This window comes from Taudactylus pleione, unplaced genomic scaffold (assembly GCF_031769625.1).
Source record: "Taudactylus pleione unplaced genomic scaffold, aTauple2 ptg000607l, whole genome shotgun sequence".
Classification (NCBI taxonomy): Eukaryota; Metazoa; Chordata; class Amphibia; order Anura; family Myobatrachidae; genus Taudactylus; species Taudactylus pleione.
The window spans coordinates 1,464,158-1,477,902 of record NW_028285009.1 but is presented as its reverse complement, the minus strand read 5'-3'; the positions used below and the strand labels follow the sequence as shown (position 1 = coordinate 1,477,902).

General features: G+C 44.9%; 1 protein-coding gene across 1 annotated transcript in view; it reads right to left on the bottom strand.

Moving 5' to 3' along the window:
• Window positions 1-860: 860 nt before the first annotated feature.
• Window positions 861-13,745, bottom strand: part of SLC25A20 (solute carrier family 25 member 20) — a 31,984-nt gene continuing 19,099 nt past the window's right edge. The window contains exons 6-9 of the mRNA XM_088453986.1: window positions 12,795-12,867; window positions 5,655-5,764; window positions 2,388-2,512; window positions 861-1,751 (exon numbers count right to left, since the gene is read on the bottom strand). Coding sequence (XP_088310112.1) covers window positions 1,689-1,751; window positions 2,388-2,512; window positions 5,655-5,764; window positions 12,795-12,867 — 371 coding nt within the window. The 3' untranslated portion in view covers window positions 861-1,688. The remainder of the gene's footprint in view (window positions 1,752-2,387; window positions 2,513-5,654; window positions 5,765-12,794; window positions 12,868-13,745) is intronic.

Below are 13,745 nucleotides of genomic sequence, written 5' to 3'. Positions count from 1 at the left end.
TAGCGACTTTTAACTATTTTTACCCCCATTTTCAAGTACCCCAAATTTGACAGGACTACTTATTTTCACATTAAAACTATGCTAAATGCTATTCTTCACCACTTCATCAAAGACGTTAATTTAAACCAATTGACAGCACTTAAGTACCCCAAATACCTTCAGTAGGGCTAATCGGGGACATCTATATTGAGTCCCAATGGAAGTGCATCTTTTGGGGGGTGTCAGGCTGATTTCCCCATTTTTGACAGCACTTTCCGCCTGTTTAAGTTTCGCCAGGTTGCGTTTTCGCGTCCTTTGAAATCGAATAGGGCGAGCCGCAGGGACGCGCCCGAAAAGTTTCCGCACCTAAAACTGCCGATGTAGTCGAAAAAGTTTCGCGGGTGCGAAACTAACTGAATATGGGCTCGTTATTGTAGTATTTCCAGATATTGCAGAATTCTGTTACAGGTTGGCGTCAGTGTTGCATGTATTGCCAACACATATCGGTGGCACGCGTGGAACTTATCTGGGCACGCTTTTTGCTGGCTGAACCAACAGTCCATCAATGCCATAGGAAGCAGAGAAGGCTGCCATTTTGTGCACCAGGCGGCTATTCGCTAGTTTGCACTTTTTCTAGTAACAAACAAGATCCACCAATTTATATTGTATTATTAGGCGGCGACGTTCTCATTAAATATCCAAACAGCATCCAACTTCCTGGCGACGAGTACACAAAAAAATGTATTGCACTATGACATGTGTGGTAACCAGCGCATCCCTCTGTAAAATAATACGCCAATAACATGAATCGGTTTTATAAGGCATAAGGTTTACTGATGTTAAATGTCCATATAAAATAAAAATCTCTCCCCACCCCCCACCCCACCCAACAGAGTCCAAAGTCAGGAGCTGAAAACAATTCATGGCATTCCCCGCCGCACAAGGAGGCAGGCAGATATGTGGGGGAAATATTGCATAATCATCTGTACCAAGTGCCAGATATTTAATATGAGCAGCTGTATACATTCAGAGGTCACCCTGATCAGGTTACCCACGGTATTGACGCAATGAGAGAACAGTCATACAGCCGGTGTTCGGAGATTAGGGAGGGGGGGCACCGAGCGTGTAGAAACACTGCGTGGAACTTATCTGGGTAAAGAGCAGGTAGAATTGCTGCAGGCTTAGAGCAGGGGCAGGTCACCTGTGTACGGGCTAGATGCGATTGCTACGTCTTACTCTCTGCATATTTTACCGGCATGTAGAATTCATGGCGGATGGACAGCTGGCGAGCTGCAGGTTTCTTGGCCCCGGCTACACAATGTATATTTAATGTGTGAAGAGAGATTGGGTTACGAGCCCTGTTGTTTTATTACGAGAAGTGGTTAAGACAGGAGGTCAGCACCCGATCGTTGCCTTACTGATCCGCAAGATAAAAATAAATGCCTTGGTAAATTGAGGTCTAATTCATTGTGGTCTATAAAAAAAAAAAACAAGCAGCTTATTTCATTTATGCTGAATAATACATACATTCGTTATTCAAGTTTATGAATCTGTATCGTTCAGGAGTCACTCAGGTTTTTTTAAAAAAGAGCTGCGGCCGGTTACCGCAGGTCACTACTAAGGCAGAATGTTTTCGTCAATGACAGAGGATCGCCAGGTGTGCACAGAACCCAGCTTATTTTTATTTTCTCCCCTAATTTTGGTGTTTTTCACAAGTTTGGAGCCAACCAGTTTAAGAATTTCATGGCTACTTCGAATCCAAGGAAACATGCCTGGGGACGAAGAGACAAGTTAATTAGTGTCATTAAACAACCATTATGTAAAAGTCTATTGATTATAACTGTATAGTGTTCATTCTAGCACCCTGCACCTGTCAAAACCAATGCAGTTCCACTTTCCTGCCTGGGGGCTGTGCTTCTAGCACACACTGGTCTGTATCTCGGCCGTTTGTTGCATTAGCAGAGTGTGCTAGAAGCACCAGAGCAGAGTGAGACACCCCAGGGCAGGGAAGAACAACTGCACGGGTTGCGACGGGTGCTAGTATGAACACTAACAACAGATCATAAATCTACCAGTGTTCTAGGAGTATATGGTAAAAAAAAAAAATTGATTCCCATGGTTTATCAATGGTTGGGACTGGAACTTTGAAAGCTGGAAGGCTATTCGGTCCCTAATAATGGTTTCTGTAGTAACTCTTTCTGCCAAGCGCACTTAACAGGCTGGTAAATTATATACTGCCAACGTGGCGCATGCAGAAAATGATTAAATGTCTGCTAGGCAGCCTGGAACAGGTCGCTGGAGTCTTTGGGAAACAAGACCCCAATACTGATTATGTTCTAGAATGCTGAGTTTATACACATATAAAAATTAAAATAAAATATACTGAAAACCAACAAATCAACACTCACAGCATTAGCGGGGAAGGCCCTAAGCATGACCGCTGTAAAGCCTTTATATAGAGATCCTATTCCTTCCTCTCTGATCAGCTCCCGTAAAACATCACGGAATCCATTGGGATATTTTCCGGCTGGAGCTGGTGAAGGGAAACAAGACACGGGAACGCGTTAGATTATTCGCGAATCTCAAAACATTAAAAAAAATATAGATTGGAACCCTAAGGGGGAGATGTACTAAGCTCTGGAAAGTGATAAATTAGAAAGTGATAAACTACCAGCCACTCAGCTCCTAACTGTCATGTTACAGGCTGTGTTTATAAAATGACAGTTAGGTGCTGATTGGCTGGTAGTTTGTCACTTTCCAGAGCTTAGTACATCTGCCCCTATAGGTCTTCTGAAGAAGTTTTATTTATACGCAACGGAACGCGTCAAGATAAATAGGTTATTATTCGCCGCTTTACACTTACCACTGGGATTGTTGAACCATTATCTATTCATACTGAGCGAAGGAGACCAGATAAACTGCAAGCCAATAAGGACTCCAATAACTAATGTATATAACCCTCTGGGACACAAGCGCATATCATTTTAGGACACAAATCAGACATTTGCTGTGGCCAAGACATCTGTTCTAGTCCTACAAGAGGAGGGGGGGGTATGCGGGTCACTGTAAAATACTCCAACTCTCAGTGCCCCTGGCTCTGGCCTACCTCTACTTATATTATCTTCGGTAATCCCTGCCAGGATTGTGCCCACCTGCGGATTAAGCACTAATCCAGGTTTAGCAGCTCATGGTGGACTCTAAGGCCCCTACTCAATTAGCAGCGAAGTGTCGGAATCTGCGAAAAAGTATCGCCGATTGCAACTTTTCACTAGGTGGAAACTTATCTCCGTATTCAATTGCAAACACTTTTCGCGTACGCGAAAACGCAACGCAATGTAATAGGCGAAAAAGATTCGCCTCTGAATAGTAGCGCAAAATTTTTTCCCTAAAAAATAGTGAGGAACACCCCAAAAAAGTACTTTAAAATCGGGGGCAAAAAAGTACAAAGTGGGGGTACAAACATAAAAAGTAGCAAAATAGACTTTTGGAGGGTCTGCAAGTATGGGTAAGTTGTTTTTTTGATTGCAGGCGCTTAAGGTGCGTACACACGGTCAGACACAGCGACGATCAGATAATGATAGTCATCTGATCGTTCTGCATGTTTTGGATGATCGTTATCAAACATCCAACACATGCATTAACGTGGGTTCCTATAATAAACAGGCTAACATGGTCAAAATCAACCATGTATGCCGGCTTTCCCGGGCGACGGACGATAACGACCATTCGCGCCCGTGCATCGACCATAGTTTGCAGGGGCATTAAAGTGAACGATTTCAATGATAAACGATAAGATCCTTAACGTTTAAATCGTTCACTTTATCTGAACGTGTGTACGCAGCTTTAGCAACTTGCACCCATTTTCAAGTACCCCAAATTTGACAGGAGAACTTATATTCTCATAAAACTCCTGCTTAATGCTATTCTGCACCACTTGTGCAAATACGCTAATTAGTGGCAATTGTGTGAACTTAAGTACCCCAAACAGTTGTATTAGGACTAATCGGGCACTGCTACATAGATCCCCAATGTTAGTGCATCTTTTGGAGGGGGTTCAGGCTGATTTCCCCAATTCTGACACCACTTTTCGCCTGTTTTGACTTCGCGTGTCTCCGTTTTCGCGTCTTTTGGAATTGACTAGGGCGAATCGCGCGTATGCGTGTGATAAGTTTCCGCGGCTGAAATACGCCATATAGGTGGAAAGTCCGGCATGCAAATCTAATTGAATACGGGCCTAAGAATGAGTCCTAGGTTTATTTTTGTCCTATGCATGTTAATAATGTCTAATTTTGTGGCTTTAGATAATTTGTGTTCCGAGAGCTTAAATACAATATAGGTTTGTTAATGTTTTTTACACAATTATAGTCCAATTGGTCACATACTACGGACATAGGCCCTCATTCAGAGCCGTACGCTCTGAGCAGAGCGCACGCTCTGCATGAGGGCCGGGCTCCTTTTTCATGGAGCGTCCTCCTGGACGCTCGTATAGCTGTGGGTCACCACCCACAGGCTATACGAGCGTGCATTTTGATGGCCGCGATGGTCGTGACCATCGCGACCATCGAATTTGCGAGCCGGAGCCTGCGGTTGAGGTTTTCAACCGCAAGCTCCGGAGTGATTTTGGCTCTATCAGAGCCAAAATCACTCCCACTGACATCACTAGTGATGTCAGTGGGCCGGCTTCTGACGGGAGGCGTTCCCGTGGGAACGCCCCCGTCAGGGAGGCACGCCCCCGGCACGCCCACCAAAGGGGGCGTGCTGTCAATCAACATTGACAGCACGCCCCCTTTGATCGGACACAACGAGCGAAGGAAAGTCCTTCGCTCGTCGTGTCTGGCGCATGCGCACGACGGAGCTCCCTCCGTCGTGCGCATGCTCAGTGCAGACCATCGACCCACTTGCGAGCGTACAGCCGCTCGCGAGTGGGTCTGAATCAGGCCCATAGGTGCTATTTCTGATTGATACAGCAGTTTATCATTATCTCCTCCAATAGGGAAGCACTGTACTTCCTTATCTATCACTGATAGACACTGTACCTGACATTTAATCTTATTGAGGGATACATTCATACTCCAGGCAGGGACAGGCCATGGGGCCGATTCTCAGTTGAGAGTAGAGCAAGAGCGAGCCAGTAACTTTGTACCTGGGTAACACTATGCTGCGCTGCAGACGGGGCGTGTGTCAAACATGCAGAGAGATTTAGATTTGGGAGGGGCGTGTTCAAATCCCAGTTTTAAATTGCAGTGTAAAAATAAAGCTACATGCAACAGCAGCCAGCATTTACCCTGCATGCAAACACTGCACCGATCGCAGTGCAACACGACTTGTCCAGCTACAAAGTTACTTTGCTTTACTACCAACTCAGAACCGGACCCCAGGTAAGGTCATATTTTCGGGGTTGTATTTCCATATGTGAGAACATTAAAGCCGGGTACATAAATGTGTATATTACTGTACTTTTTATGCACCAGCACAGAGCACAGATTTCTCCTACACCCCATATAACGGTGCAATAAACCTGCCTGCAATGGCTCCCAATTCAGCTCACAGCAGGCTAAAGAATTATCAGCAATTTAAGAGGTGGGAAAAAATAAATAAAGTAAAGGAAAGCCTATACCAGGGCATTGAATGTAATATAATGCAGATCCTCGCAGTGAGACAAGCCGTTCACCCACCTGTCTGGAAACGGGATTTTAGCACGTCTGGGGGAATTGCAACAGCCCAGTTAAAGATTCCGGCCATTCCTCCAGCAAAGAGAATTTTAGGAACACTCAGCTCACTCACGCTGGGAGGGGTAAAAACACAAAAAAACAAACATACATTTAAAGAGACGTTTTAACCTCTACATAATAACAAAAATAATGGGAGTGTTTAACACAGCTGCAGTAGTCAGTCACTGCCTCATAATAATTACATGGAAACATTTTGTATAGATAACAAAAACAACAGTGACACCTGGATGCCGAATTGATCCCAGAAGGATTTCCTGTGGACCTATTAATCAGGAATCCTCTTTTTTTTCTTTCTTAATTTTAAAATTTACCAGCACACCATTTATACTGCAAAAATATTTAGGGCCATATCCAATTAGCCCCGAACACTGTGCGGGCGCTAATTGTTCCCCGCAATCGGCGAAAAAATGGGGATTTTTCGCCGATAATCCCCGATTTACGACGATTTTTTGTCTCCCTACCCTATTAATTCAGGCAAGTTAATAGGATAGTTCGCCCGTTAACACACAGGAGCCGCGATAAGCTCGCGGCCCTATGTGTTCTCGTCTTTTTGGGGCGAAAAAACCGGCACTGATCGTGGATTATTTTTCGGGACACATCAGGTCCCGAAAATAAAAAACCAATAAGTGCCATCGTCAGGACGACTACGGGGCTAATTGGATAGCCCCGAGCGAACTAATTAGCCACGGTAATTTACCACGGGTAATTTTATATGGCCTTTAATGTCAAAATCCAAATGTGGGATAAAATAGCTCTCTCATAAAACACTGATTGGAAAAAATTTCCAATACTTAACGTGATGAAGTCCAATGTAGTCTCTGGGGAGTCATGCCCTAAACCCAGATCGTCTCATCCCAACAGCTGTTTCGGTTCCTCCTTTCCTCGGGGGACTGCTGCTCTAAGCTACTACCAGAGCCGGCTTAAATCCTCCCACCAATTAGCCCATTAAGGAATAACGGGACTCACCTGTGTATCCAACACATGCCAGCTATGCCACTCAACGATCACCGGACCAACATGTCGCGTCATCCGCATACTGCCGAACAACACGACGGCAAGCGGAACCACGCAAAAGCCCATGTTCCCGGGGAAGAAGCAATGGTTCCTAGATGCCGGAAGTGACGTAGCGGCATAATATCGCTACTTTATTTCACAAACACAAATAGTAAACTTAACAAATAATCTATGTATCCCAGCCACATTCTTATTGTTAACCTCACATCACTATATATTACTATACTATATATATATTATTATATTCTAGTCCAGACTCAAACTGTCAGATGGAACCAAGACCCCATTATAATATATTTAAACATATTATATAAGGTTACTAATGGCCAGATGTGGCATAGTTAATCAAACACAATTATTTCCCATAACAGACAGCCAATAATTAGCTATCTAATAATGGGGGTAATATTGTAACATCATTAGATATACAAGTCAGTTGTCACAATGAATGTACAATTCCAGCATGTTACACAAAGATATGGAATTCCAAGGAGACAATGTAGGTAATACATGTGGGCATAATTAACTCTAATCAAATTGTAGACAAACCATTTTTGAACAGACGTCTGCTGTTATCTATTAATAAGAACCAAAAACAAGAAAAAAAAAAGGTCCAAATGTAACAGTTCTTTGAAACTTTATAAAAAAGGAGAAAAAAAAAAAAAATAAGAACTCATCATTCGGGATGTAGTTGGTCTCAATCCCAACAGAATCCCGGCAAGGGAGTTAACATAGGCGTCGAAATACCAGCGCCTATGTTAATCCCGACGCCGGAACGCCAGCCCGAACGAAGGTAAGTCCATGGCGCTCTTAACGATAGCCACGAGGGGAGGGGGTCAGGTTAGAAATAGGGACTCTAGCTGGGTTAGGCACCCCTAGGAGGGAGGGGGTTAGGTTTATGCACCCCTGGGGGGAGGTAAGGGTTAGGGTTCTTACCTGCCCCAGTCCGGACCTACATAAACATGGCCGTGGGTCTTGTTTTGTTAAGGATACGTGGGTAAAAGGTAACAGTGCCACTAGAGGCAAGGTTGCCGTTCTCTATTGGATGCGTTGCACTTGGTCGCGGGAGAGTAAAACCGTGGACACAGGGCCTGAATCTCACCCGCTCGCGAGCGCTCGATGGTCCCCTAGTGCGCATGCGCACGACGGAGGGAGCTCCATCGTGCGCATGCGCGAGACCCGGCGAGCGACGGGGAAGCCGTCGCTCGGGGTCTCGCACCAAAGGGGGCGTGCTGTCGATGGTGATTGACAGCACGCCCCCTTTGGTGGGCATGGCTGCCCAGACGGAGGCGTTCCCATGGGAACGCCTTCCGTCTGGGTCCGGCCCCACTGACATCACTAGTGATGTCAGTGGGAGTGATTTTGGGTCTGATAGAGCCAAAATCACTCCAGGGCTTGCGGCAACGAGACCCTACCGCAAGGGTCTCGTCGCAAGCCCGATGGTCGTGATGGTCTTGACCATCGCGACCATCATCATGGACGCTCGCATAAGCTGTGGGTGGTAACCCACAGCTATGCGAGCGTCCAAGAGGCCGCTCCAATGTTAGGTAGGCCGGCCCTGATTCAGAGCGAGCGCTCTGGTCAGAGCGTCCGGCTCTGAATCAGGCCCACAGTGCGCGGACACGACTGCCAGGATGTAAGTACTTCCTGTCCCACTCATGCGAGAGTTGGGCACTCTCGCGCATGCACTCGGCTAGGGACGCTGATGAGCACCTGGAGCAGGCTATTAACTTAACAGATATAGGTATAAATGTATGTACCTTTGTGAGATTACCCCTATCGCTAAATCTACTCCTGAAGGAGCCCCCAGTGACCACAGCGGGACGAAACGCGTTGAGCTGGAAAACTGGACCTCCTGTAATTACCTCCATAACATTTGGACAGATAAGCCCATTTTATATTGTTACATTGTACGAGTCTTGATTGATTTTCGATTAAAATAAAATGTGTGTGTTTAAAACGTATCATACGATTTGGAGGCTCTCTCTTTTATATTTCCATATACGTTTGGATTTTCTTTGGAGTTGAAGATACCTTAAGGAGGAGAGAAGCTTATTAACAGTGACCTGTGAAAGGTTATAGCTGGTATGAGAGTTGCATATTGTGATTTTTTGGATTTAATACACAAGTGAAGTGTTTTAGACACTATTATTGTGTCTCTGGATGATCACATCACTGCTGCATGAAAAGCACAGTTATATGTATATACATATTGTTTATTATGAGGTTACACTAAGTTTGTGTTTGTATTTATTTTGTTTTCTTTGAGATCTACATCGTGGGTTTGATACATGAAGACACTGCAAGGATTTATATCAAAGATCACAATCTCTCTATGAATGTTCTGCTACAAAGATTCTAAATTAGAACTGGTACACTGCAGGCACCGTTCCTTCACTATTTCTATTATTAATAATAACGAAAAGGGGACGAGTCATAAAGACACATCACTTTTCATTGGCCACGCCCACTTTTTGGTGGACGCGCACTCAGAAGAGCCCTTGCTCTAAGCCCGACGCCAGACCTAGAGTGAACACTAAACAGGGGCGTATTTATAATGGGTGCAGGGCGTGCAGTACCCACACCGCACACCCTGCACCCAGATTATACTCAACACTCCGGAGTCCCACATTGGCGCCGGTGTCAGCTCTGTAAAAACCACCTGGAAAATGCGCATGCGCAGTACAGGGTAAATGGCCGCCGCGGCCATTTTCCCGGTGACCAGCGCATGCGCTATAGACTCTATGGGGCCCAGAATCTATCAGCGCGGTGATGCGCTGACAGCCGCCGGACAGAGAGGAGGGGGCCGTGACGGAGACTGCACATGGACCCCCTCCTCTCTTGAAGCTCCCCTGTACTAAAGGAATTCTGCCCTTAATCTATACGGAAACTGCTTTGTCCGCATATTTAATGGAAGAATTAAATATACCTTATATGTACCACAGAGGAAAGCAGGAGATTATTGGCGATATCGCTGCTTTATGTCCGCCAGATTGTGCAGCAACCGCTAGGCCACAAATCATTCCAAAATAAAGAGTTAGGGGTGCACAACGGTGAAGAATGTTTTTATACGCAGTTTAACAAAGGATAAAATTACGTACATAAAGATATATTGTTCATGTTTTCTATAACTTATCGCTGGAGCTTGGTGTAGTCACAGTGCCGGACCCACATCACAGAGATCTCATTGGTGATGAAATGCATTGGAAGTGATTTGGGAACGGCACACGCGTAATAGAAAATGAGGCTGGAGATCTCTGTGACGCAAGTTTGTCGCTGTGACCGATGCGGCGAGACTACACCAAGCCCCAGCGATAATTCAGCATTGTGCACCCCCTAACTCTGTCTTTATATAACTACATAGAGCTTGAGAAAGGGTTGTACGTTGCCCTATCAGGCCTGAAATACTGTAGGGCAGTAAGTTGCTGGTAACAATGCTGCTTCATATTGCTGTATGCTCAAATAAACTATGCAGTGGAAGTAGACCACAGGTTCTCAAACTCGGTCCTCAGGACCCCAAACAGTGCATGTTTTGCAGGTCTCACAGAACCACAAGTGAAATAATTAGCTCCACCTGTGGAACTTTTAAAATGTGTCACTGAGTAATGATTACACCTGTGCACCTGCTGGGTGACCTGGAAAACGTGAACTGTGTGGGGTCCTGAGGACCGAGTTTGAGAACCTCTGAACTAGACATTTGCAGTGCCGCTTACTTTCAAAAAGATATATTTCATATAGATTCCCGTCACTCATGCACTCATTCCCCCCTTTTCTTCTTTGTTTGTGTCTTTGGGACATATTTATTATAAAAGGCGAATATTAAGAATCTTTATTGATACATATTGCACCAATAAGGATTCTTTATTTACATGAACATACACATTTATTTCTCCTGTATGGGCTCTTATTAGATCCGCGTTCATTTTACTTCTACCTAATGGGCCCGTTTGCAGCAAATGCAATTTAGCATTTTCAAGCTGCGTATGCGCACAGCAGGATCCCAGTGAATGGGCTAACGCCATCTGCAGATGGCGTTAGCCCAACCAGGCGAGATAGCAAAGCTTTGCGGAAATTGTTATATACCGTCCCCACTCCCCATAAAAAATACGGAGATGGCTGCTGCGGGATTAGGGGCACTTAATTCTGCCCTTAAACATATGGAAACTGCAGCGTTTGCATATTTTAAAGGGCAGAATTGATTAATAACTAGGAATCTTTGTACTTAGAAAATATTTGTAGCCGACATCCTGGTTCATCCCTGCTCACATTTTGGGAAGGATTGCATGGTAACCATACAACAAGCAGGAGGTGCCTGGGGAAGCTTAGTAGTACTAGCAGTTCTCGGGAGGGGTCAGTTTCTTGATGTGTCGCATAGGTCCTGCTATCAGGCTACAGAGTCCCTTATACCACATCAGAGTCCCTACAGTTATATGTCGATTCATCAGATAAATTAGCTTATCATCTCATATGTAATGTGCTGACATCCTACACAGTGCTGTACACCAGCGATCGCCAACCTGTCGCTCATGAGCTACCGCAATCCGGGTAGCTCGCTGACAAGGAGAGGGGCAGCACAGCGGCAGTTCGCCTTACGGCGACGGGGGCAGCACAGCGGCAGCTCGCCTTACGGCGACGGGGGCAGGACGGTACTTCGCCTTACGGCGCTGAGTCACGCGCGCAAGCCGCGCATATGAAGCCGTAGGTGGCGCGGCGGCAGTGCATGACATTCACTGCCAACAGGTAAGGGCAGAGGTGACGGGGTGTATAAGAGCAGAGGTGACGGGGTGTATAAGAGCAGAGGTGACGGGGTGTATAAGAGCAGAGGTGACGGGGTGTATAAGAGCAGAGGTGACGGGGTGTATAAGAGCAGAGGTGACGGGGTGTATAAGAGCAGAGGTGACGGGGTGTATAAGAGCAGAGGTGACGGGGTGTATAAGAGCAGAGGTGACGGGGTGTATAAGAGCAGAGATGACGGGGTATATAAGAGCAGAGGTGACAGGGTATATAAGAGCAGAGGTGACAGGGTATATAAGAGCAGAGATGACAGGGTATATAAGGGCAGCGCTGACCATGTATATCAGGGACTAAAAAAATGTATCTATATTTGTGACCAAGGTGCAGATTATACTCCTGATTAGGCCCCATATTGCTGCACAATTTCTTCAGATCATATAATACCCACATACAGCGAGTAGACAACATGAAAATGAGGCGACATCAACAACTAAGACTGTAATATCAATTAATCTGATTTATGCTATAATGGGACATGAACACACAACCCTACGGTAATTATTTTGTTTCTATAGCGATCATTGGCTCCTTCTATAGTCCACATTAATGATCCGACCACGCAGAGGCAGTCCCTGTTCCGGGGTCAGACTTGCCTTTATTCTTGCTATAACAATGCCTGTATTTTATTATATTTTTAAAGGCACTTCATTTTTAATCCATTCCCGTTCTGGATCATTAAAGCAGATCAATATTCAAAAGGAAGATGAGGGGGAAATACAAAAAAAAACACTAAAGGGTATATTTACTATCTGGCAGTTTGTCAAAGCCACCGATGCACCGATGATCAGTGTCTTTGACTGATCGGATTAAAGCAGCAAAATAAATAAATGCTTAAGTAGCCTGGTTTAGCATTGATTTATCTTGCCTCTGTATATCCATCTAAGTTTTAGAAAACCTTTTTTTTGCATTAAAGTAACAGTTTAGAATATCCTGAAAAGACGGTAATACCAGACCGAACCAGGAGTCATCCCAGTGTGACCTAGTCACTGCCCAGACATCATAAAATGTACAAAACCATAGAACATTTTAAACAGCGTATTTGGTACAAAATATGCCCCACCCTAGATCCAACAAAACCGCGATTTCATGAAGCCACACCCACTTTAGAGTCCGAACTTAAGGACAGTTTCCTCCAAAAACCTGGATTACTGGGAGGTATAGATGTAATTGTAACTGGCCAGAGAGTCTACCAGGAAATCCTCTGTACAGTGCTGAGCAAACCCCCTTCTGTTCTAGAATACTAACAACAACAAAGGTCATTCGGATGCTGATTACCTGTGACCCTCTGGAGTGAGGACATTTTTCAGCCATTCGTAAGTCATGAAATACATTCCGCTGGCCGGGACGTCTAAAAAGAAAGGGAAAAAGGTTTGTGCATCTTATTAGTGAGAATAATGGCGCACATCCACTAGGCGATATTAATGAGCGATTGCATGATTACGACAGTCATCGTGCAATCGCTAATTAATCGTGCACTATAACGTCAGACGACCAGCGATGCGTGCTCCCTCTGGTCGTTTCCGACATCAAATCATTGCCCGAACATGCCGGTCAATCTGCCGATAACGACAGATTGGCCATGTTTGGGGATGAGGGAGGGAGCCTACACTGAACGACTGATCGCTCAGTGTAGGTACTGCAGGGGATGGGGAACGCATGTACGATTACGATGTTGTAATCGTACTGTCTTTCCCTAGTCACCTAGTGGACGTGCGGCTTAAGTTTTACTAGTAACACGACAACAGTTGTGCGACACCTACCAAATCACACAACTTCTAGCCTGTTAAAGAGGAACAGTCGAGATGTTGCTCTAAGCAACCAATCAGCTTCTAGCTAACGTTTATCTCGAACAACCTACATAATGAGAGCTAGAATTTGCTTGGTTACCTCAACGTTGTTTCTTTATAAAGGTTTGATAAATCTCCCCCTAATCTGCATTATATTTATAAAGAGGAGTTTCCTACAGAGCCGTACATTTCAAAGTGGTTATGACACCTACGCACAGTGGTGACTGACCTTTTCTGTACCTCGTGCCTCAGTGAGCCATATGCAAGGCCGCATATGGCTGAATATTAGCCTGAATGTGGGTGAATGTTGATCTGAGAAACAAAACTACAATTCAGACTTTAAAGTGTACCAATAAGAAAAAAAATGCTAATTTCCCAAAGAAACACCGCCGGGTCTTGAAAAATAAAATTGGTTCCAAAATGCTCATCTGACCTTGAG